Source organism: Triticum urartu, chromosome 3A (assembly GCF_056163025.1).
Source record: "Triticum urartu cultivar PI428250 chromosome 3A, HENAU_Tu73, whole genome shotgun sequence".
Classification (NCBI taxonomy): domain Eukaryota; kingdom Viridiplantae; phylum Streptophyta; class Magnoliopsida; order Poales; family Poaceae; genus Triticum; species Triticum urartu.
Window position 1 is genome coordinate 738,917,681 of NC_141875.1, and position 24,766 is coordinate 738,942,446.

General features: G+C 45.3%; 1 protein-coding gene and 1 long non-coding RNA gene across 6 annotated transcripts; one reads left to right on the forward strand and one right to left on the reverse strand.

Moving 5' to 3' along the window:
• Window positions 1-71: 71 nt before the first annotated feature.
• Window positions 72-12,489, reverse strand: LOC125546352 (uncharacterized). Of its 5 annotated transcripts, none has more exons than XR_007300608.2 (7): window positions 11,870-12,489; window positions 11,089-11,636; window positions 10,404-10,527; window positions 3,515-3,577; window positions 739-1,910; window positions 555-645; window positions 72-471 (listed from the first exon to the last, which is right to left on the reverse strand). It is a non-coding gene; the product is annotated as an uncharacterized LOC125546352 (long non-coding RNA). The 5 variants fall into 5 exon arrangements; XR_007300609.2 differs by lacking the exon at window positions 3,515-3,577 and having other exon boundaries at window positions 739-798; window positions 1,157-1,910; window positions 11,870-12,488; XR_007300611.2 differs by lacking the exon at window positions 3,515-3,577 and having other exon boundaries at window positions 11,089-11,508; window positions 11,870-12,488.
• Window positions 4,837-9,353, forward strand: LOC147982506 (uncharacterized). Its single transcript, XM_087545772.1, has 5 exons — window positions 4,837-4,924; window positions 4,994-5,917; window positions 6,004-6,029; window positions 6,111-8,385; window positions 8,581-9,353. Exons 1-5 carry the CDS (start codon window positions 4,837-4,839, stop codon window positions 9,351-9,353), a joined length of 4,086 nt encoding a protein of 1,361 aa, XP_087401898.1.
• Window positions 12,490-24,766: the final 12,277 nt, after the last annotated feature.

Below are 24,766 nucleotides of genomic sequence, written 5' to 3' on the forward strand. Positions count from 1 at the left end.
ATCGAAAACCAAGATCGGTTTTCTTTCATGCATCACAAGAACCAAGCCAAACGTTCCATCCCCTTTCCATATAAAACAACAAACCTTCCGTCCTTCCCTTCAATTTACGACACCAATCAAATCAAATCATATGGAACCATATCGGAAAATTCCGTCACGAGAAGCTTCCATAAACAACAGTTTAATCTAATATTTTTGCTCTTTCCATATACAACAAACAATTTCCAAATCCTATCTTCCGAGCGGGGCGAGCAAGGCCTGATTCTCCACGCTTCCAGGTTTGCGTTCGGATCATGTGGATTTGAACTGTTTCTTTAAAGTTTGCCGTCGGATCAGGTGTGCGAGGCCTGTTTCTTCAAACTTTGCCCCCGGTGTCGGGCGCGGCTGCCAGCTAGACACGGGTGCCGGCCTGGCTTCCAGCGATCCACGGGTGCCGGCGCGGCTGCGAGCGAGACAAGGGTCCTGGCGCGGCTGCGAGCGAGACACAGGTTAGTAACCTGTACACAGTTCACTTCTGGTTAAACTAATGCGGGAAGAGACTGGGTTAACTATACAACTGTTCGATTGGTGGTGTGGCATAGCCCCAACTGTTCGTCCGATTCATACATGGAACTGACTGTTCTTGTGTGCTAGCGAGGCATATACCTGTTCAAAGTAAGTACTCAACTGCTTTAAGTATACAACCAATGCATAGCAAGGCTTGACATATGTATACATTCAACCCTTTCGAAAACTTACTGCTTCTCGAGAGGTATCCTAACCCCGGCTATAATTTATCTGACGTTCTACCGAAGTAATCTGTACCAAGAACATGGCTCAGAGAGGATAATTTGCTATATACTCCCTCCGTTCCGAATTACTTGTCGCATGTATGGATGTATCTAGATGTATTTTAGTTCTAGATACATCAATTTCCGCGGCGAGTAATTTGGAAAAGAGGGAGTACATGCTCCATAGTGTTCCTTTTTTTTAATTATCAAGAGCTTGTTAAAATAACTGTGGTACATAATTGATATGGAATCCAGTATGCACTTATATGCACTTAGTTGACTATCTTCAGTTTTTATATATACTGATGGAACTATCTTCAGTTTGTATATATACTTGTGACAAATCAGTACTTGTCACAAATCACAAATCAGTACTTGGCACAAACCTATCTTCGTGGTCAAACATAGTGTTCCTCAAGCATGTACTGATGCAACTATCCCTGCCATTTATTTATATCTAGGTAAGAGTCCATGCATTTATTTGAATGGTCTGGTGGTTCAAAATCCAAATATTTGAGGAGCACATATATACATATGAGTGTTACCAATGCATACAAAAACAAATGACATGGATAATAAGAACTAGCTTTTCATGTCAGGGTGAAACTGTATGGAGAGAAGTAGAGTGATGACACCAAAGCAAGAGCAAGGAGTAGACCGAAATAATTGGCAAGCACGCTTGTTACACTAACATGAAAGTCTACAGGAAAAACTTCAGGATTTTGAAAATTTATTGTGTTTACAAAACAAGATCCATCTTCAGGATTTTGTTTTCTATTTACTGTTCACCAGGGAGTATATGCTCCCTGGAGCCAAAACTCCAAGCAAGTTTGTCTTGTCAATGGCGTATGAGAAATAAGATTTGTGTCCGAGAAAAATTACTACTAATGGAGGACGAGATGATGCTGCCCCCTGACTCTATGCTTTTCTGTGTGGTTTCTTCTACTCTCCTATGTTTTTTATTTTTTTTTGCTTTTCTTAATCTGGACCAGCCTAGGAAGAAGAAAACTTGAACCAAAGTAGTTAATCCATTGCACAACTCAATCTACCAAAATCATGCAGATATAAAGATAATACAAGAAGGTTAGTTAACTTCCTTTGTGTAGAACAAGAACTCTACCCGCTGCCATTTTACGGAACCTGTAGCAAGCAATGCATTAGATGACAATGCTGGTTATTGGGCACAAAAACTGAAGAGAAGCATTATTGTACCAAACATGCCAAGAACTTACTTTACTTCTGTTCAATGTAGATTAAAGTGCGTTAAATATAGTATACGGTACTTATTGATCTGCTTTGCCAATGACAATTGTCTCTGATAGTGATGTCCTCAAACGACTTGACCCCGTTTGGTTCTCGTTGGGAAAGGGTGAATATTGCTAAGCAACACCGACAGCGACAAATGGAGGCGACAACTGGGCTCCGACAACCTCCTGGTGATATCACCAATGTTGATAGACTCCCCAAAGAGGGTCCAGGTATATTGAATTGATAATTTATTGGTATTTGGTGATTGTTAAATTACTAATCTGAACAATCCCTTTCGCAAGCCATTGCAGCTGGCCCACAACCATCGAGCAGCTTGTTTATTCGTGAAGCAGATGTCCTGTCTCCCTCGACCATAGAACTCCCGAAATGGAGTCCAGGTATAACTCATTAACAATATTTAAATGCCTCTGATATTGGTGATTACTAATTTGAACAATCCCTTTTGCAAGCCGTTGCATCTGACCCACGACCATCGAGCAGCCTGATTATACATGAAGCACCAATCCCCTCTGCGTCAACCATAGAACACCACAAAGGTAGTCCAGGTATAGCTTCCGAACTCACACCTCCTTCAGATTTCTAAATATAATGAAGCGGTAAATTTAATCCATCAAAGGGGATTGTTGCGAGTAATCTGGTTTGGTATATAATTAATATATTGCAACCCTGGTGGTGCATGATTTTATCCAGAAATACTATTACTCTTCAAAATCGGATGCTAATGTGTGTATACCTACAACAACAGTTGGAGCTACGAGGGGCCGTGCTGGCCAACGTAAAGGGACCTTATCAAAGGAAGAAAGGGATGTCATTAACGCACGGAGAAGAGCAACTTATAAGAAGAAAAAAGAAGAGCAAGGGTACCAAGAACAAAAGGATAAGTTGAACACAAAGAGACGAGAATCTTATCAGAAGAAGAAACAGCAGGAAGACCGACAGCGACAGATGGATGCGACAAATGGCCTCCGACTCACTCTTGGTGAAGACACCAATGTTAATATACTCCCCAAAGAGGGTCCAGGTATATGGAATATGTGTATTGTTTTTAGTAATTCACCTTCAATTATGTTTCTTACTAATTAGCAAAGTCCCTTTCGCAAGACAACCGATCTGACCCACAACCATCAAGCGGACTGTTTATTCGCGAAGCACCAACCCCATCGCCCTCAACCATTGAACTACCCAAAGGGAGTCTAGGTATAACTCTGAGACAATCTTTAAATGCCTTTCATATTGAATTTTTACTAATTTGAACAATTCCTTTCGCAAGCCATTGCAGCTGACCCACAACCATTGAGCGGCCTAATTATACATGAAGCAACAATCCCCTCTATGTCAACCATAGAACTCCCCATAGGTAGTCCAGGTATTACTTCCGAACTCACACCTCCTTTGATTTTCTACAAACATCGAAACAGAAATAAGTACAAAGTTGATTCACTTATTTTGGGACGGAGGGAATATTACTGTTGTACCTCCAGTCAACCATGAGAGCTTTGAACTTGATTGTTCTGGTTCAGATGCTAATGTGTATAGACCTACAACAACAGGTCCAGCTATAAGGGGCTGTGAGGGACAACGTAAAGGGACATTATCAATGGAAAAAGATGATGTCATAAACGCACGGAGACGAGCAACTTATAAAAAGAAAATAGAAGAGGAAGGGTACCAAGAACAAAAGGATAAGTTGAACACACAAAGACGAGCAGCTTATGAGATGAAGACACCAAAGGACACAAACACATTAGATATTATAAACGCAAAGAGGCGAGCCGCTTACGAGATGAAGAAGGAACAAGTAAACACGCAAAGACGGGAAACGGATCAGAAACATCGAGATAGCTTAACACCAGAGCAGAAAGGGGAGATTAGTGCTCAGCACCGACAGCGGGAGAAAGCTATCCGAAACACCCCGTGTGCTGAATCCATCGCGATGCCTCGTCCTGATTTAGCAACCTCAGCTACGGCGAGCACATGCGGTCACACCTTCAAATCTTACGGTATTCCTCGCCTGTGTACTCCACATCTTATGTTCGTATGCATTAAACAAATATTTACTTGCTCCGTATCGGTGCAGCCGCCTACTGTACCAGTACGCTAGACGATAATATCCTCATGTTGGATCCTGGGCAACAATCCCATGGTGAACAAATTGATCGTGCTCCTACTGTCACCAAGAGCCCCGCATACATTCGAAACACCGAAACCGATGGTACTTATCGCATCATGAACCAGCTTTTATTTTGTAAACATTCAACAGTTGTTTATGACAACTCAAAAATGTTGCAGGTGCCTACCTAAGTAGAACCTTCGGTGACGGGGCTGTAGATGACGACCCAGTCAAAATCGATGATCACCTGAAAAGTGTCGACCAGCTAACCAGTGATCCGGTAACAATAGCGGATAATGGAGCGGACGAGCAGGGTCATGAGTCTAGAGCTCGGCGTAGGACAAGAGAGCGAGCTTGCAAGGGAAGTATGGCGGCGAAGAAGCGTCAGGAGAAAATTGGCAAGCAAAAAACATCACCGAAGGTACCACGTGGTGAGAGGAATGCTCTACTAGATCGGCGTAATGAAAGGTTTGCAGGTAGGGTGAAGACCCCAACCGTCAGGTCCATCTCCATACCGGAAATGAGCTCAAGTGGACAACCTACCGTATTGGAAGCACACGGTGCCTCGACCTCATCTAGCACACCGGAGTACACGATCAGAAGTGAAGGTAACACTCCCATCCTTACTCTCCTTGCGTCCCTTGAGACTGAACCCTCATTTATTGGTTTCGCACCTGAGCAGACGACATGGACGCTTACCTTAGTCGTCTCATGAATGATAATGTCAACCCTGACAGCCTCTTTAACGATGAGTATTACCTGTTTGCTGGTGAAGGTATGTACACCCACTTGAGCAACATCCACCCGTAGGGAATATCACACTAATTTTAAACATTGTTTGTAGGCTCAGATGCTGATGACATGGAGCACGACGAATTGGAAGACTCAAGTCACAATACCTATGTCGACCATGATCCATTGGACTATGTCTACTCAAACCTCCCAGACCACACACACATCCTGAAGCACGCCGCAAATTGCGATCACTGCAAGGCCAAGAAGTTTGTGTCCGAGGCCCCGGGATTCTGCTGTCGCAGTGGGCAGATCCAACTGAAGCAACCGGAGCCCATCCCAGAGCTAATGAGGCTTTGGTCTAGCATGCATGCGGACTCAAGGCATTTTCGGGAGAACATACGGTTCTTCAACGGCCACTTCTCCTTCACAACCCTCGGCGTCAGCCTTGATGAAAGCTACACAAACATGAAGTCTGGGGTGTACACGTTCCGGGCTCACGGCACCATCTACCACAACGTTCATTCCTTCGGGCCAACGTCACGTCCAGATCATCTACAGTTGTACTTCTACGACGACGACCCAGGCCTAACCCATCGCAAGGCTGCCACCGAGCAATTAGACCCGGATGTCGTCAAGAAGTTAGTGGACATACTCAGGGAAAACCCGTACTCCCAGCAGTTTAGGAGTTTGGGTGCGCACAGAGACAACCTCGACGATTACAGGATAGACCTCAACACTAACCAGAGACTAGACCAACGGAAGTATAATAGACCTCTGCCATCTGAGGTCGCTGCAATTTGGGTGGAGGGCACTGACCTAGCGAAGAGGTTCGATCGTAGGATTACACTTTGCGGGAATGACAACCAGAGGCACAGTATACATGTGACGGCTGGCTCGTATGACCCGCTCTCTTACCCACTCTTCTACCCAAGGGGGGAGCTCGGTTGGCACCCGAAACTTCCTAAACGTGATGTCCCTTGGCCGGTTGTGCAACAACCAAGAGGTAGACGTGATGATGATGATGAGGATGCAGGTAAGCCTTATGCGTATTCTGTCGTTTAGATGAATTGTATACTTCTCATATGAATCCTAATGTCCGCGTTACTCATCCATGTGCAGAGGGGAATAGCAGGTTATGCGTCTCAGTGAGAGACTACTACTGTTACATGCTCTAGACACGGCCTGGGATATTCAATCCCATACTCTGTGGAGCACGATTGCTCCAGCAATGGGGGGTGGACATGTACATCAAGATTGAGAGTTGTAGGTTGAAATGGTACAGGAAGAACCAGAAAAAGATCCGTGCCGACCTGTATAAAGGAGTTGTTGATGTAATTACATCCGGGGAGACCCGGGCAAGCGCTGTTGGAGTAAGGATAGTGCTCCCTAGAACGTACCCAGGTGGCGACCGCGACATGAAGCGGAGGCATATGGATGCCATGGCAATTGTCCATACCTACGGGAAGCCTGACATCTTCTTGACCATGACCTGCAACCCTAACTGGGAAGAGATAACGAATGAGTTGTTTCCTGGTCGGACAGCGCAAGACCGACCTGATCTTGTGGCTCGTGTGTTCCATGGCAAGCTAGAGGCTATGAAAGAGATGTTGTTCAAGAAGAATATCTTGGGTGTTGTTGTCGCACATGTATACGTAGTCGAGTTCCAGAAGAGGGGCCTCCCCCACGCACACTTTTTGTTGATCATGGATTCTGCCTATAAGCTTGTCGTTCCGGAGCAGTACGACCGACTCATTTCTGCCGAGCTCCCAGACAAGCAGAAGTATCCTGAACTCCACGCCTTGGTGGTGAAACATATGATGCACGGACCATGCGGTGCTCTCAACCCCAAAAATGTGTGCATGCAACAGAATGAGTGCAAGTGCAGATACCCGCGGCCGTTCAATGAAAACACGGCACAGGGCAAGGACTCATACCCAGTTTATCGTCGTCGAGATAATGGTCGGCAGGCTAAGGCCCGGGGTAAAATGTTGGACAACAGATGGGTTGTGCCGTATAACCCTTACCTTCTGCGGATGTTCAATTGCCACATCAACGTTGAGGTTTGCTCCAGCATAAAGGCCGTCAAATACCTTTACAAGTACATATACAAGGGCCATGATAGGGCTTCTTTCAGTATCGACCAGCCCGACGCCGATGGTAACATTGATGAGATCAAAAGATACATAGATGCGAGGTGGGTTACTCCTCCAGAGGCGATGTGGAGGATATTTGGCTTCCCCTTGTGTGCTAATGACCCGCCTGTCCTACAGTTGCCTCTTCATCTCCCGAATATGCACAGGGTGGCATTCAATGAGCAAGCTCACTTGACCGACGTAGTCGCCTCTGAGAATGCTTCCAAATCCATGTTGACAGAGTATTTCAAAGCTAACCAAAACCACTCGTGGGCTAGGAATATATTGTACAAGGATTTTCCTGGAAGGTTCACATGGCAGAAGGGTAAGAAGTATTGGAAAGAGCGGGTGGAGCGTTATCAGATAGGTCGAATTGTGTCTGCCAATCCTGCCGAGGGGGAGCGATACTATCTGCGTGTGCTGCTAAACCATGTTGCTGGCAAGACATCCTATGAGGACCTGCTCACCGTCGCCGGTAGGCTATGCGGGAGCTTTAGAGAGGCTGCCGAAAGGTTGGGACTCATCGAGGCAGATAACACGCTCGACGACTGTCTTACCGAGTCAGAGCAGTGGGCGATGCCATGTTCGCTCAGGAGGCTCTTCGCAACAATTTTGGTGCACTGTGAGCCAGGCGACGTGCGTGGTTTATGGGATAGGCACTTCGAGCCTATGTCTGATGACTATCGGCGATCACACACGTGCCCGATTAGGGTGGAACAGATGGTGTTGCTTGACATTAGGGGTATGTTGCAATCCATGGGCAAAGACATAGCTGATTTCGCTCTTCCATGCATTGACGATGCTTTCGACCCAACCGAGGGCGAGGCCAGAGAAGTGATCGAGGAATCCAACATCGATTTTGACATCAACAACACTAAATTGGCTTCGTTGCTAAACTCAGAGCAGAGGGCTGCATACGACGAGATACTAGCTTCTGTTGAACGCGGTGATGGGGGTGTGTTCTTTGTTGATGGCCCGGGAGGTACAGGGAAGACCTTCCTGTACAGGGCACTGCTCGCCAAGGTTCGAAGCGAGGGAAACATCGCTATCGCTACCGCGACGTCAGGCGTCGCCGCTTCTATCATGCCTGGAGGCAGGACTGCCCACTCGAGGTTCAAGATCCCATTGAGCTGCGACGATGGCGCCTCATGCACCTTCACAAAGCAGAGTGGTACCGCCAAGCTACTGAGGATGGCCTCATTGATACTATGGGGCGAGGCCACCATGACTAAGCGACAGGCGGTCGAGGCACTGGACAACAGCATGCGCGACATCATGGGAAGACGAGACCGACCCTTTGGAGGAAAAACTGTTGTGTTTGGCGGGGACTTCAGGCAGGTGCTTCCCGTCGTCAGGAGGGGGTCCCGAGGTCAGATAATCGATGCAACCCTCCGAAGTTGACACCTCTGGAAGGGTATGCGCCAGCTAAGGCTCGTCACCAACATGAGGGCTCATAATGACACCTGGTTTGCCGATTACTTGCTAAGGGTAGGCAATGGTACCGAGGAAGTTGACGATCAAGGAAACATACGACTCCCTGAAGATATTTGTGTGCCATCTACAGGCGAGGGTGACGACCTGGAGAAGCTGATTGACCATGTGTTTCCGAGACTAGATGACAACCAGTCCGATCCGAATTACATGACTTCACGCGCAATCCTCTCCACCACGAACGACAATGTCGACAAGATAAACATACGCATGGTAGAGCGTTTTCGGGGAGAAGAAGTAATCTACCATAGCTTTGACAGTGCAGAAGACGACCCGTATGGCTACTACGCTCCTGAGTTCCTAAATGGATTGACTCCTAACGGTCTGCCTCCGCATGCACTCAAACTGAAGCTCAACTGCCCTGTCATACTTCTGAGGAACATTGATCCGGCTAATGGTCTGTGTAACGGGACGAGGCTTGTGGTGCGAGGTTTCGAGAGGAACGCCATCGATGCAGAAATCGTGATCGGACAACACGTAGGTAGGAGGGTATTCCTTCCTCGAATACCCCTATGCCCATCTGACAACGACATGTTTCCATTCAAGTTCAAGAGGAAGCAATTTCTTGTAAGGCTTAGCTTTGCTATGACGATTAACAAGGCTCAAGGCCAGACGATTCCGATTGTTGGCGTGTACCTACCTAATCCGGTGTTCTCTCATGGTCAACTCTATGTCGCATTGTCTCGAGCCACCGCAAAGAGAAATATAAAGATCCTCATTGAGAAGGAGAAGGAGAAGGAGAATGCCAAGAAGCAAAGCGGTAAATCTAAGAAGCGAAAAAGACCCGCCTTGTCCTTACAGACCTCGATGAAGAACATCATCTATAAGGAAGTCCTTACAGGCTGAAGTCCGCTCTTAAATATATGAGAGGATTTACTCTTATGCTACATGTAATTTGGTGCTTTTTGGTGTCTTTGTACATATCTCTATCTTTCGATGTTTGCAATTGAACTTTATTATGTTTATAGTACAAGGCAAGTATTAATAATATTGCCTCGGATTTGTGACTTTGCAAGTTGCCAAATTTTGTTGTATGTGACATTATTTTTCGTTTTGATGGTTTGCTTATGTATATTATTCTTTTGTTGTTTTGTAATCAATGATCTACTACATCTAAACCTCTTCGCTATGTTTTTCTGCACAAATATTGCACACTGCCTTGGTCACTTCGTTCTTGTAAAACTAGACTCCACTAAGTGTTCTACATTAGAGAAATATATTTATGATGCGGCCCCAATGCAGACTGTATGTTTACTTATTGTCGTGATCTTTGTACGTCGATGCCTACACCCTACAGCCTGAGCCACTTGACGACCAATCTGTAATTCGATGTTAAAAATATACATGCAGATACGTTAATTATAATGTGGCATCGAATCCCATGATAATAAGTAAATGAATATAAAATTGTGATTTATTTGATATCTTACTATCGTATCCGCGTCGAGCACAACCGAGCGCCTCTATTTCCGGTGAGGCCAACTATCCAGAATCCTCCCGCATCTTAAATCCATTGACGCTTTTCTATTATAGGCTTTGTTCTATGTAGATACCGAAATTAGCACCGCTAAACTTTTAATCTGGAAATACCACTATAGAGTACTTTGCCCTGTAATTAGCAAGTCTTCCTTCGTTGCCGCGCAAGTACTTCTCTTGCATTCCCTGAGATATAAAGTATATACTATCTCTACTTCCTAATCAGTTTGAAAGATTAATTCAAACTATGCATGCTCCTAAGAAGGAGAAGTTCTTTATTATCTTGCATGTACTTTCACCAGAATGATTATTTTCGTTATACCTCACTGACCAATGATGTCAGGCTTTACTTCGTCCGAAATCAGCACATACCAGCTAGCGAATATTCAACATAAAAATATGATGGTTATAGGCACATACCTTTCATTGCCTTTAATCTTCAAGTTCTCCTCGATCTGCTCTCTACCCATGTTCGAACATGATCCAAATTTCTCTTTCATGCTCATGAGTTTCTGATAACACGCTGAATTACTTTTATGTGTTCCTGAATAGAGTAACCAAATTAAGTGAAAATGGGTTTTCTTCTTGACTACATAAAGTAGAAGACGGTACCAGCATTTTCCGACAAAGAGGGAGGGGGAGGAAATAATTTATCATTAAGCTACTCTAAGGGAGTCACATCTTTTAGATTCATCTTTAAATGTAAGGAGAAAGCTGTGATAATGTAGCCATAGAGGAACAAATCCAAAATACACAAAACAAATACATTGTAGCTATCATGAGTTTTGTTGTTGGGGTCAGGCAATTGAAGATTGTGGTCATAAATGCAGTAAAGCATGCCTCTACTTATGAGAGAACAACTAAAATTACAATAAACTCCACACTGATTATAAGTATATTGTTCGTACAAAATGCTAAAAAGGAAAATAGGTCTTCATAAATTGAAGATAGTTCAGCCACATCAGATTCAGCACTACACATAACTCGCGTACATATATGCATTGTTAAATACACTTGCTAATCACATCAATACAAAAATTTCCTTTTGAGGTTTTGCAGCTCTTTGGAAATAAAACAAAAGCGACCAAAGGGCAGCTTCGAATACCTTGCCTGCGGAGACCATGCATGTCCAGCAATGAACCTCACCAGGACTCAATCATTTGGCATGAACAGATTGCTGGGCTGCAGCACACAACAAGAAGAACCAGTTCAACACGGAGTTAATTTGAAAAAACCAATGTCCAAGACAGTTTGTAGTTAACAAAAATTAACATTATTGTTTCAGCTAACAACAAAAATTAACATTATTGTTTCAGTTAACAACTCCTTTCTTGCACGGACATGTATTATGTGATCAAGCAGTAAAAAGCATTTAAGGGATTATCTAAGTACAAAATTTAGAGAGAAAAACAAAACTTTCAGACCATGAACCACCGGTCTTCACAAAATAAGTTGTCTGAGGTTACTTATCTGCCTAAGAGAGCGTGTACTGCACGTCGATGATGCCCATTTGCTCTATAGGATCCTGCACAATTTATAGATGTTTTTCCACTATCATGCGCCCATGGACGAGGCACCTTTAGAATGTTTGGCATATTATGCATCTCCGAAAATATTTAAATCAGACCCCATGCGTGGAACAACTTGTTCTGCCTGATATATGTGTGCAACATGTCAGATGCAAATAATTCGATCAACTAATTATTTAGTCTAATCAGCATTGTGCTAAGCAATCAATCAATCAATTTATGTATTGGTTCATATGCCAACACATCTACAAACATCCCTGGTAAATACTGGAGCCAACACCTCCACAAACCCGTGTGAGCTGCAACCTCCACACACAGAATTGCCTGCTATTGATTGAAGAGGAAGAGTAGCTATACCTGGTACGGCTCTATGAACTGTTCTCATCTGCGTCGACCGCATCCGAAGCCTCGACGGCCACCATCCTGCTCATGTCGCTGGCACGGCAGGCTCGACAAAGGGGCGGGTGTCGATTTGGGGAGAGGAGGACTCGGCCACGAGGCGGTAGAGGCACGGGAAGGACCCGTCGCCGCTGGCGGCGGCGAGGACAAGTCGAGCACTGCCAAGCGCGGCCGCGAGATTCGCGAGGTCGGCGCGAGCAGGGCAGTCGGCGAAGACGGCATGGGCAGGGAGGCGGCGAGGTGCTTCCCAGGAGAGCGAGCGACGGTCGAGGAGGCCAAGGATCAGGGCGAGGCGGAGGCTGCGGCTAGCGGCGGGAGAAGACTGTCCTTCCACCGCCGGCGGTGGCGACCTTTGTGTGATGTTGGTCGCCGGTTGTGTGCGTCTCTAGCCGCCGTCGGATGAGTGGAGGGGAGTTGGGGAGGGGATGAGATGGGGTGGCGGTGCGAGACGAGGTCGCCGGCTGTGGGGGCGAGAGCGGAGGCGGTGGGGTGGGTGACTCGCCGAGATCTGCCATCGTGAGTGGACTGGGAGTCTGGGAGTGGAGAGAGTGAGGGGATCAGGGGAGGTAGTAGATAGGTGCTGGTTGGGCTTGGGTCGTGCGGGGAAGGAGAGGTTGGGTGCTGTTTTTTTTTTGATTTTTTAGGGGGTAGATTGGGTGCTGGTTGGGCCGTGTTGGTAGCTGATTTGGGCATACAAAGACATATGTATTAAAGTGTATACATATATTAATTAAACATGGAGCATACAAAAAATATATTTTTATACTTATTAGATATATTCAAAGTATCACACAAAAAACACAATTTTGAGAGAAGAAACCGAATATACTTGGTTTGTGTTGGATTGCTTGCATGCTTTTATCTTTCGTCGGACAATTTTCCTTAGCCTATATAAATAAACTAAAATGATTCAAGAAATTTCAGATGACTGCTTATTTATATATGAACATTATAGTTGGTTGTTTTCTCCGAGATAAATGCAACATCTTTTTTTATAATATGAAAAACGGGTTTTCTATTTTACAAAATAAAATAGTTGTGTTAGTTTCACTTTTATTTTTATTATATATATTATATATGTTTCTTTCATCGGAGATAAAAAGTGATGGGTTCTGACATACACACTGATGTAACGATGACTGACCTAACTGAAACACTACGAGAAGAGGTGCATATAGCTAATCTTTGTATGTATGTTATACACGATAATACAAAAGGTGTATTCTTTATGTATTTTTTTCAGAATATAGGAGACATAGATATGGAATTTGGAGATGCACAAAAAGAATCCATCGACAAGGGTTCCGAAGTGACGTCACTAAAATGGGGCTTCATTGAATTTTTTACAACATAATGATGTGGAAGCGGTGTTATCTCATAAAAAATCAAAAAAGGATGCCAATTTAAATGTTACCGCGCAAGGTATTTTTTTCCAATGTTGTTATAGATCTTTCCTTCGTCATATTGCCTAATTCACTCGTTTTTTTATCATGCCGACAGACTATGTTTGTACTTATTGCTAATTTTCCATTTTGTGATCACTTTACATTACAAGTGAAGTGAACTTCAATTATTATGCACTTGTGACCATGTTACATTGTCTCTACATATGGTCTCTACCTGTGAAATATCTTTACATAACTTTAGAAAAATATTTCAGAAGCCCGTGGCAACGCACGGGCATTCTACTAGTAAAGCTAGCGATCCAAATTGTGTCACTCGAAGCTAACGATCAGAATTTCTTTTGAAGGAAAAGCTAGCGATCAGGTGTATCAGTGAAAATAAAGTAGCGCTACCACTGATTTGTTTTTTTTCGTCATCTTTTTACTGTCTAGCTTCTAGTAGGTTACCGACATTTGCCCAACAGTTAGCCAACATGCTGCTGGTCAGGAAGCTAGGAGTTTTGTCCAACCAGCTTTCAGTCACGTCAATCGTGCTAGAAAGCTTGGCACATATATGAGCCAGGCTGTTAATTGATCTTAATAGATGTTTTTTTGCAAAATATCTTAATAGATGTTGAATAACAAAATAATCGAAACTGCTAGCAAGCTCTCCAATTTCTGTAAAAATTGGTGCCACGACTGAACGAGAGTCATGGCGAGTTGTCCAGAGGTTCACCAACTCTAGGTAATCCGTCTATGGAATGACATTTGTAAATCCCCTAAGCTTGGCGAAGATGACCCATCGGCTCCGCGATGAGAGGATCAGTTACTCCTGGGTATAGCTTACTCCACTCCCCCAGAAATGAACTGGATGATCGAGCAACACGCCCAGCCCCTCCTCTCCCATCTTCTCGCTTGATAGCAGTGTGGGTGTTAATCTTGGCATAATCTGGGTCTCGAGGATGCCACCAACCATGGCCGGGCATCACTAGAGCATGAGGTCCAGTAATATCCACGAGTGTGATGGCCTCCCTAATAAGACGGATAGAGGTTGCCGGGTCGAAGCCTTCCCCCTCCTGCGTCAATCTATTTCTTAGGTGCCAAATTGGCCACATGATGAACGATCACACAGTGCCCCTGGCCCATATTGATGGATGTAGCCTAGGCATATGGAAGCCGCACCTGCTGCTGTGGCTGGTCCCACAAACGTTTTGGATGTGAACACTTTAGCAGTGCGTGCTCCAGATATTCATCCATAGCCATACATATTTTGCAAAGACCAATCTGCCTTGTATGACTAGGATTGAGGGTTCAGTTCGATAAGTTTCGTGAGTGTTTTTTAGGAATGAAACACTTCACAGAGACGTGTGAATGTGTGAAAGATACGTGTGAAACACTTGGCACGCTTTACACAGCCCCATGTGTCAAACGCTAAAAAGACAAGGAGAGAGTTGGCCGGAACACACGGGACTAAGTGACGGTTTTCTAAATACGGTAAAGCAAAATTCACTGACCGTATTTGTGCTGGGTGTTATATCACGAGTGATATACTCAGGAAAATTTATCCTCACGATAATTGACGTTAAACAATAGCTGACTCGTACTATTGGAAATTTCATGTACTTTCAGATATGGTGGTGGAGGCAGCTTAGTAGAATTTTTCCAGCAGCGTCCTTGTCAGGACTGCAGCAAAGTCCCTGTATCCCATGGAAAATAGACAGGAGGTTTGGAAAATTTGTGTTATGACACTGACAAGTTCTAACTCTTTGAGAGTGACCTCACACAACGCAAGCAAAGTAGTCCGGCACTAGTGCAGAACTGAGCAATAGTACCGGTTTGTAAGGCCCTTTAGTGCCGGTTCCATAACCGGCACTGAAGTGTGGGTACTAAAGGCGCCCCCCCCCCTCCTTAGTACCGGTTCAGCACGAACCGGTGCTAAAGGGCAACCACGTGGCACGAGCCAGCTCCGGGGGCCGGGAGCCCTTTAGTACCGGTTGGTAACACCAACCGGTACTACAAGGTTTGGGGTTTTTTGGTTTTATGATTTCTTTTTCATTTAATTTTGTGTTTTTCATTTAATTCTTTTTCGTTTGCTGGTATTTTACGATACTACACACTGTACACGTTATGCATATATATATATATATATATATAATTTCTAGTAAAACCAATCATATATATATCATCAAATGTCTCACAAACCACCATATTAATTCACACATACACACATGTATAGCTATATACAATTTCTCCTACATGTTGCCTTCGGAGCCAGTGGCATTAGCCTAATTGGTGCCTTCGGAGCACGATGACAATTGGAAGTGGTTCATGGGGGCGGTAGCGGGTAATGGTATTCTCCCTTCGGATCTATGACCTGGTCGAGCAAAAATCCCGCTATTTCCTCTTGAAGTGCTTGTACGCGCTCTGTTTCTAGGAGCTTGTCCCGCACCTCTGTGAATTGTTAAGAAGGAGATCAATATGCATGTTTACTAGTTGTGTGACTAGATATCGATAATGGTGTAAAAATTGTGAATAGTGTTCTGACAAACGTACCCATTCCTGTCTTTGAGATCTGCTCTTTTCGGACGCCATCATGCGAATGTTCTCGCAAACACAGTATGCACACAGATCAGTCCCCTGCGCCTGCTTTAGGGCCTTTACGAGAATGGAATTTGATCAGATAATAATTAATCAAGCATGATAATTAAAGAGATGGCAGCTAGCTAGCTAGCTAGTACTACTTAATTACTTACCTTGGGTCGAAACCATTTCAGCTTTTGTTTCCATTCGCCTTTAGTGACGCTGATGAACCTTGCCCAAGCCCTGCCCGCCGACAAAGAAAATGAATAAAGGGGTTATTAAATAGTTCATATCATGAAATGACGAACTAAATAGGCTGAGATATATTGTTAATAATGATTAAAATTACCTGTTGACTATCCCAAACAAGATGTTATAGTCAGTATTTGCTTTGAGTAGTGAGTCCAGTATTTCAACTGTTCCGGCGTCAACTTTAATGATACACAAGATCCAGTGAAATCTGCATGCACACACGTTTGCATGTCTTAATTAAGCGGGCATATGTAAGCAAAAATATGTAGCTAGCTAGTAGGCAAAAACAGAGAATTTGTAGTACAAGAAAGTGTGACTCACTGGAAGTTGTAAGGAAGTAGTATATCTTCATTGTATTTGAGGCGCTTCAAGAACTCTAGCATGCTGTCCTCTACATGCTTTTCATGATATGGATCTATTTTCCATGTGTATTCATTAACGGTGTTTGGGTCAATGAACCCAATGCCATAGCGTCCACCTTTTTTCATTTCATACATCTTCATCCTGCATAATACCACAGAAAAGAATATAGTGAGGATAATTACAGGTAATGATTGATCAAAAGGATCACTACAGCTAGCTTGAGACTTAAATTACAGAAAAAAATCACTTACAGACAATAGCAACTGACGATAGATTTGTCGAGTGCGTCTTGATTGTATAATTGAAACAGTTCATTATACTCAACGGCCACAGCTTTCTGATGGTAGTAATGATCCTTCTTGACTTCCACCATGAGGGACTCTCGATTGGAACTCTTGGTAATGTCCATGTACCATTGATGCAATTCATACATTCTCGTTGGGAGCTTCTTGACCTCGTCTGGCTTGACCAAAGGTTCGCCCCGGACATATTTCCGTTTTATTTCCTCCTCTGTAAGCACATGCATGGGCTCGATCTCGAGGAGTTGTCCAACAGTGATGTTGAGAATTTCAGCCTGCGTTATATGCTCCTCGGTTATTACCACATTGCCCACCTCGGGAACGTAAACTGTTTGCCCACAATAATATTGGGCGCGCGTACTGTCACGTGTTGTTGGCACAACAAGCGAGGGGATCGATTGCGCCGCCTGTTCTCCCAGCTGGGGAACGGTTTTCCCGCATTTTTTGACAGCTGCTTGTTGTTTGCTCGAGCTCGAGCTCGCCTCCTTCTGTAGACGTGCTCGATTTAACTTCCTGATGTGGCGCTCATAGTCTGTGTCAACAGGCTTGGGAGCTGGTGGTTGAGCCATACGAATGAAGTGGTCAATCTTTTTCGCAGGCACTTTCTCCCTTGGCGGCGGTGGCGGTTTCGGTTCAAAATGGGCGTCCACTTCTGCCCGCACTATGGCATTGGTTTACTCCTCGGTCCTGTCGTAAGCCCTCTGAGGAAGAGGAGTAGTGAGGCTTGGACCATATTTATTTCGCTTGCCTCCGCCTGTACTTCCTGTACTACCTCGACTCGTACCGCTACGCACCATAGCTGCGGGGTGTCTCTTCTACGATTGCTGAGGCGGCGGAGACGGCTAACGGGGCTGAGTTGGATGAGGAGGAGTGGCCTGAAGCTGTGCCGGACTTGGAGGAGGAGTGTCCTGAAGTTGTGCCGGACTTGGAGGAGGAGTGGACGTCTGACGCTGTGTCGGACTTGGAGGATGAGTGGCTTGATGCTTTGCCGGACTTGGAGGAGGAGGAGTGGCCTGACGCGTTGGTGGACTTGCAGGAGCGGGAGTCTGCTGACTCGGTGGCGGACTTCGACGAGGAGTGGCCTGACGCGTTGGTGGACTTGTAGGAGCGGGAGTCTGCTGACTCGGTGGCGGACTTCGACGAGGAGTCGGCTGACGCGGTGTCGGTGGCCTTCGAAAGATGATCCAACTCCATTATCGTCGGCTCCGTTCAGACATGCCTTCGTCGAAACTTTGCCTGTCTTCGGGTCCAACTCCCCCCCATGCGCATAGAACCAAGTCCTGCACCTGGGGGGCCAGCTCCTAGTAACCGGAGTGACACCTGCATCCTCCATCTCTTTCTCAGACTTATCCCACTTAGGCATTGCCACCGCGTAGCCACCTGGCCCCAGCTTATGGAACTTATCCTTTTTTCGGCATTCTTCTTGTTTATTCTCGACCGTTCTCTTAGCTAATTCCGAATCCTTGAATTTCACGAAATCGTCCCAATGAGCACTTTGCTTCTCTAGTGCTCCCTCGAATACTGGAGTCTTCCTTCCTCCCTTGACGTACTTGTCCCATACACGATTCTTGTGGTTGTTGAATGCAACCGCCATCTTCCTAAGAGCAGCGTCCTTGACTTTCTCCACATCTGCTTCTGTGAAATGATCTGGTAGGGTGAAATGTTCCATGAGAGAATCCCAAAGCAGACTTTTTTGTCTGTCGTCGACAAAAGTAAGATTTGGACGTGGCTTTGCTGGCTCTCTCCATTCTTGAAGGGAGATCGGGAGTTGGTCCTTCACAAGAACTCCGCACTGACGAACGAACTTGTTCGCAATCTTCTTAGGCGCTAATGGTTCGCCATTAGGTCTGATGGCTTCGATATTGTACTTTACGCCCTCCTTCAACTTTTTGTTCGGGCCTCGTTTCGTCCTGTTGCCTGAAGATTTGCTCGATCCGGATGGCTGAAAGAAGAAAGATCGATTCGTTAATATATCTTTAAGTCATTTAAAACTTGTGCTGATCACCAGATGCCTGCTTATATAAATATATATACCTCGCCGGTCTTTGATGTTTCGAGATCAACATTTTCTTCGTCATCATCATAATCATAGTTCATGACTTCATCAATTCGGTCGTCGCGATCGAATATCATATCACCCTCCCCGGTGTTGTTTAGAAATTCGGAGTCGTCATAATCTTCTTCATTCTGATCATCATCTGGCCTGTGAGGATGGCGTATCATATCGAACAGGGCCTGTTCTCCCTCTCTGCCGGTATTGTCCGCCATAGCTTTTATTTAACTAATCCAAAAGAAATATAAAACAATTTAGTATTCAAATTACATCGTCTCGAATAATAGATATAATCTCGAATACATCGTCTCAAATAATAGACATAATCTCGAATACATCGTCTCGAATAATATATAATCTCGAATACATCGTCTCGAATATTATATATTGAATACATCACTGGCTAGGTAGCTAATAAAGATCGAATACTACAGAAGAATCTAGGACACTCGCGGTTCCTGCGGCGCGGGCGGTGGACACCCAAAGAGAAGGAACCCTCACAGGATCATAGCTGAAGTGAGATCCCTGAAGAAACTGCCAGGTATTGGAGAACCTGCCGCCCTCTAACGCAACCATGTAGCGATGGACGTGCTCGTCCTCCTCCCTAATACGGCGACGTACCACCTCCGGCGGGGCCGGCTCCCTCCGCACCAAAACTGGCCCACGCGAACGCCACCAAACAAGATCAGGGTCGGCGACGGGACCCGGGGCTGGGTTCCTCATCAAGCGGCGCGCCCCTCCAGGCAGCACCTCCCAGTGCAGCCCGGCGGAGCCCAGTCCCGGACATGGGTCAGCCGGACGTCGTTGCGGACGGGTTGACGGCGAGGATGCGGGCCGGGCATCGTCGAGAACAAATACTAGCTATATGCCCGCAAAAAGTAACATTTTTTTAATGATTGGATTTTGATAACTAAAATTTCTAACATTTCTATATAACTAACATTTCTATAACATTTCTAACAATGCTATATAACTAACATTTCTATAACATTTCTATAACATTTCTAATATTTATATAACTAAAAAACAGAAAAAAATTATAACATTTCTATATATATAAGTAACATTTGTATAACATTTCTAATATTTCTATAACTAAAAAAAAGAAAAATTTCTAACTTTTTTATAACTATTTCTATAACTAAAAAACAGAAAAATTTCTAACAATTCTAACTTTTTTGTAACTATTTCTATAACTAAAAAACAGATAAATTTCTAACAATTCTAACATTTCTAACAATGCTATATAACTAACTATTTCTATAACTAAAAAAAGAAAAATTTCTAACATTTTTATAACTATTTCTATAACTAAAAAACTAAAAAAATGTATGTGTGTGTGTGCTCACTGGCGAGGCGAGAGGCGACGGGGGGGCGACGACGGGGGGGCGGCGACGGGGACGGCGACGGGCGCGGCGACGACGGGGATGGCGACGACGGGGACAGGGACGGGGCGGCGACGACGGGGACGGGGACGTACGGGCCGGGGCGGCGACGACGGGGACGGGGACGTACGGGCCGGGACGGCGACGACGGGGACGGGGCGGTGACGACGGGGACGGGGCGGTGACGACGGGGACAGGGACGACGCGGGACGGGCCGGGACGGGGCGGCGGTGACGACGGGGACGGGGACGACGGGGCGGCGACGACAGGGACGGGGCGGCGACGAGGGATATGGAGACGGGGGCGGCGGGCGACGGGGCAGAGGAGAAGAAGTAGATGAGAAACTGAAATTTTTGAAGTGTTTTCTTATATAGGATGGTCCTTTAGTACCGGTTGGAGCCACCAACCGGTACTAAAGGCCTGTTTTGACCAGGCCAAGCGGCGGGAAGCGCACCCCCTTTATTACCGGTTGGTGGCTCCAACCGCTACTAAAGGCCCCCCTTTAGTACCGGTTGGTGCCACGACCCGGTACTAAAGGGGGTGCGCTGGCGCAGGTGCGGTGCGGCAAGTTTAGTCCCACCTCGCTAGCCGAGGGGCGTCCGCACTGGTTTATAACCCCCCGTGCGGTAGCTCTCTCGAGCTCCTCTCCAAAGCAGGCCTACTGGGCCTACATGTTCTGTGCTGCCCTATGGGCCTACTGGGCCTTTGCGGGCTTGCATCCTGGCCCAACAACAGGTTGGGTTTCTAGTCGTATGCAGGCCGCTCTGGCTCAATAGGCGGGTTTTTTTATTTTTTTTGCTTTATTTATTTTTGAGTTGTTTTTTTGTGTATTTAGAGTTTCTTTGTGAATATTTTTGCTTTAGGTACAAAAAATTACAAACTTTCTGTTAGTGCCCGTAGTTTACAAATTTGAATAGTTTAAATTTTGAATTATTTGAAATTAGTGTGAATCACTAGTTTGTGAATAACTTAACTTTAAAAATCAGTAAAGGCATGAAAGAATTTGTTTGCACATAAAATTTCTTCGCGTTTCAAATGCCAAAACACATAACTACCCTAACTATTACAGAGATTCCCTCTTGGGTGTGAAACACAGAAGAAAGTGATGATAGTGAAGCTGATCACATCCCAGATCTTTGGGTGTGAAACTTTTTCTTCACGTGTGTCCCTTTGCGCCGTAACCATGGAAAATCTTCATCATTTAACGGGATGCTCGGATCAATATTCACTGTGAATGGAGCAATTTCATCAAACTTTTCATAATCTTCTGACATGTCTGTCTTGTCATCCACTCCCACGATGTTTCTCTTCCCAGAAAGAACTATGTGCCGCTTTGGCTCATCGTACGATGCATTCGCTTCTTTATCTTTTCTTTTTCTTGGCTTGGTAGACATGTCCTTCACATAGAAAACCTGTGCCACATCATTGGCTAGGACGAATGGTTCGTCTGCATACGCAAGATTGTTGAGATCCACTGTTGTCATTCCGTACTGCGGGTCTTCCGTTACCCCGTCTCGTGTCATATTGACCCATTTGCACCGAAACAAAGGGACCTTCAAACCACGTCGATAGTAAAGTTCCCATATGTCCTGTATATAACCATAATATGTTTCCTTTCCCGTCTTGGTTTCTACATCAAAGCGGACACCACTGTTTTGGTTGGTGCTCTTCTTATCTTGGGCGATCGTGTAAAATGTATTACCATTTATCTCGTACCCTTTGAAAGTCATTATATTCGAAGATGGTAACTGGGACAGCAAGTACAGGTCATCTTCAATAGAGGTGTCATGCATGGTACGTGTCTGCAACCAGCTGGCGAAACTCCTGGTTTGTTCACGTGTAATCCAGTCATCAGACCGCTCCGGGTGTTTGGAGCGTAGCAAATTCTTGTGTTCATCCATATACGGAGCCACCAAGGCGGAATTCTGTAGAACTGTGTAGTGTGCTTCAGTGAGAGAATGTCCGTCCATACATATTATTTTTCCCCTCCTAGCATGCCTTTTCCATCCAGTCTTCCCTTATGCCGCGATTCAGGAACACCAATCGGCTTAAGGTCAGGAATAAAATCAATACAAAACTCAATGACCTCCTCATTTTCATGGCCCTTGGAGATGCTTCCTTCTGGCCTAGCACGGTTATGAACATATTTCTTTAAGACTCCCATGAACCGCTCAAAGCGGAACATATTGTGTAGAAATACAGGACCCAAAACGTTAATCTCTTCGCATAGGTGAACTAGGACGTGCATCATGATGTTGAAGAAGGATGGTGGGAACACCAACTCGAAACTGACAAGACATTGCACCAAATCATTCTCTAACCTTGGTATGATTTCTGGATCGATTACCTTCTGAGAGATTGCATTGAGAAATGCACATAGCTTCACAATGGCTAATCGAACGTTTTCCGGTAGAAGCCCCCTCAATGCAACCGGAAGCAGTTGCATCATAATCACGTGGCAGTCATGAGACTTTAGGTTCGGGAACTTTTTCTCTGCCATGTTTATTATTCCCTTTATATTCAACGAGAAGCCAGACGGTACCTTAATACTGAGCAGGCATTCAAAGAAGATTTCCTTCTCTTCTTTGGTAAGAGCATAGCTTGCATGACCCTGATGTATGCCGTCTTTTCCGTGCATACGTTGCTGGTCCTCCCGTGCCTCAGGTGTATCTTTTGTCTTCCCATACATGCTCAAGAAGCCAAGCAGGGTCACACAAAGATTCTTCGTCACGTGCATCACGTCGATTGCGGAGCGGACCTCTAGGTCTTTCCAATAGGGCAGGTCCCAAAATATAGATTTCTTCTTCCACATGGGTGCGCGTCCGTCAGCGTCATTCGGAACAGGTTGTCCACCAGGACCCTTTCCAAAGACCACCTTCAAATCCTTGACCATATCATGTACATCAGCACCAGTACGGTGGCGAGGCTTCGTCCGGTGATCCGCCTCACCTTTGAAATGCTTGCCTTTATTTCTTACAGGATGCCTGCTCGGAAGAAATTGACGATGTCCCAGGTACATATTCTTCTTACAATTAGCCAAATATATACTGTCGGTATCGTCCAAACAGTGCGTGCATGTGCGGCATCCCTTGTTTGTCTGTCCTGAAAGGTTACTGAGAGCAGGTCAATCACTGATGGTCACGAACAGCAACGCCTTTAGGTCAAATTCTTCCCCCATGTGCTCATCCCACGCACGTACACCTGTTCCATTCCACAGTTGTAAGATTTCTTCAACTAATGGCCTTAGGTACACATCAATGTCGTTGCCGGGTTGCTTAGGGCCTTGGATGAGCACTGGCATCATAATGAACTTCCGCTTCATGCACAACCAAGGAGGAAGGTTATACAAACATAGAGTCACAGGCCAGGTGCTATGGTTGCTGCTCTGCTCCCCAAAAGGATTAATGCCATCTGCGCTTAGACCAAACCATACGCTCCTTGCGTCATCTGCAAACTCCTTCCCGTACTTTCTTTCGATTTTTCTCCACTGCGACCCGTCAGCGGGTACTCTCAACTTTCCGTCTTTCTTACGGTCTTCTCTGTGCCATCGCATCGCCTTGGCATGCTCTTTATTTTGGAACAAATGTTTCAACCATGGTATTATAGGAGCATACCACATCACCTTGGCAGGAATCTTCTTCCTGGGGCGCTCGCCCTCGACATCACCAGGGTCATCGCGGCTGATCTTATAGCGCAATGCACCGTATACCGGGCAAGCGTTCAAATCCTCGTGCTCACCGCGGTAGAGGATGCAATCATTAGGGCATGCATGTATCTTCTGCACCTCTAACCCTAGAGGGCAGACAGCCTTCTTTGCTTCGTACGTACTCTCGGGCAATTCGTTGTCCTTTGGAAGCATATCCTTTATCATTACCAGCAACTTTCCAAATCCCTTGTCAGATACACCATTCTCTACCTTCCATTGCAGCAATTCCAGTGTGGTGCCCAGCTTTTTCTTGTCACCTACGCAATTCGGGTACAACAATTTTTTGTGATCCTCTAACATGCGCTGCAACTTCTTCTTCTCCAAATCACTTGCGCAGTTTCTCTTTGCATCGGCAATGGCCCGACCTAGATCATCAATGGGCTCATCTGATGCCTCTTCTTCAGCTTCTTCCCGCATTGCCGGCTCAGCTTCTTCCCGCATTACCGGCTCAGCTTCTTCCCCCATTGTTGTATCATCGTATTCAGGGAACCCATGGCCAGGATAGCTGTCGTCGTCCTCTTCTTCTTCATTGTCTTCCATCATAACCCCTCTTTCTCCGTGCTTAGTCCAAACATTATAGTGGGGCACGAAACCAGACTTAAACAGGTGGACATGAATGATTCTTGACTTAGAGTAATTTTGACCATTCTTACAGACAACACATGGACAAGGCATAAAACCATCCGCCCGCTTGTTTGCCTCAGCCGCAAGCAGAAAAGTTTGCACGCCATTAATGAACTCGGGAGAGCATCGTTCATCGTACATCCATTGTCGGCTCATCTTCAATACACAGCACCAAAAACACCAACTTAATACAAGTTCATACATAAAGTTC

Excerpts from the sequence above, each read along its gene's own strand:
- LOC147982506 (XM_087545772.1), top strand. The coding sequence starts at position 4,837 with ATGGACGCTTACCTTAGTCGTCTCATGAATGATAATGTCAACCCTGAC. Across the intron at positions 5,918-6,003 it reads TGATGATGATGAGGATGCAG|AGGGGAATAGCAGGTTATGC; the intron begins GTAAGCCTTATG and ends ATCCATGTGCAG. Across the intron at positions 8,386-8,580 it reads CGTCAGGAGGGGGTCCCGAG|GCGAGGGTGACGACCTGGAG; the intron begins GTCAGATAATCG and ends TGCCATCTACAG.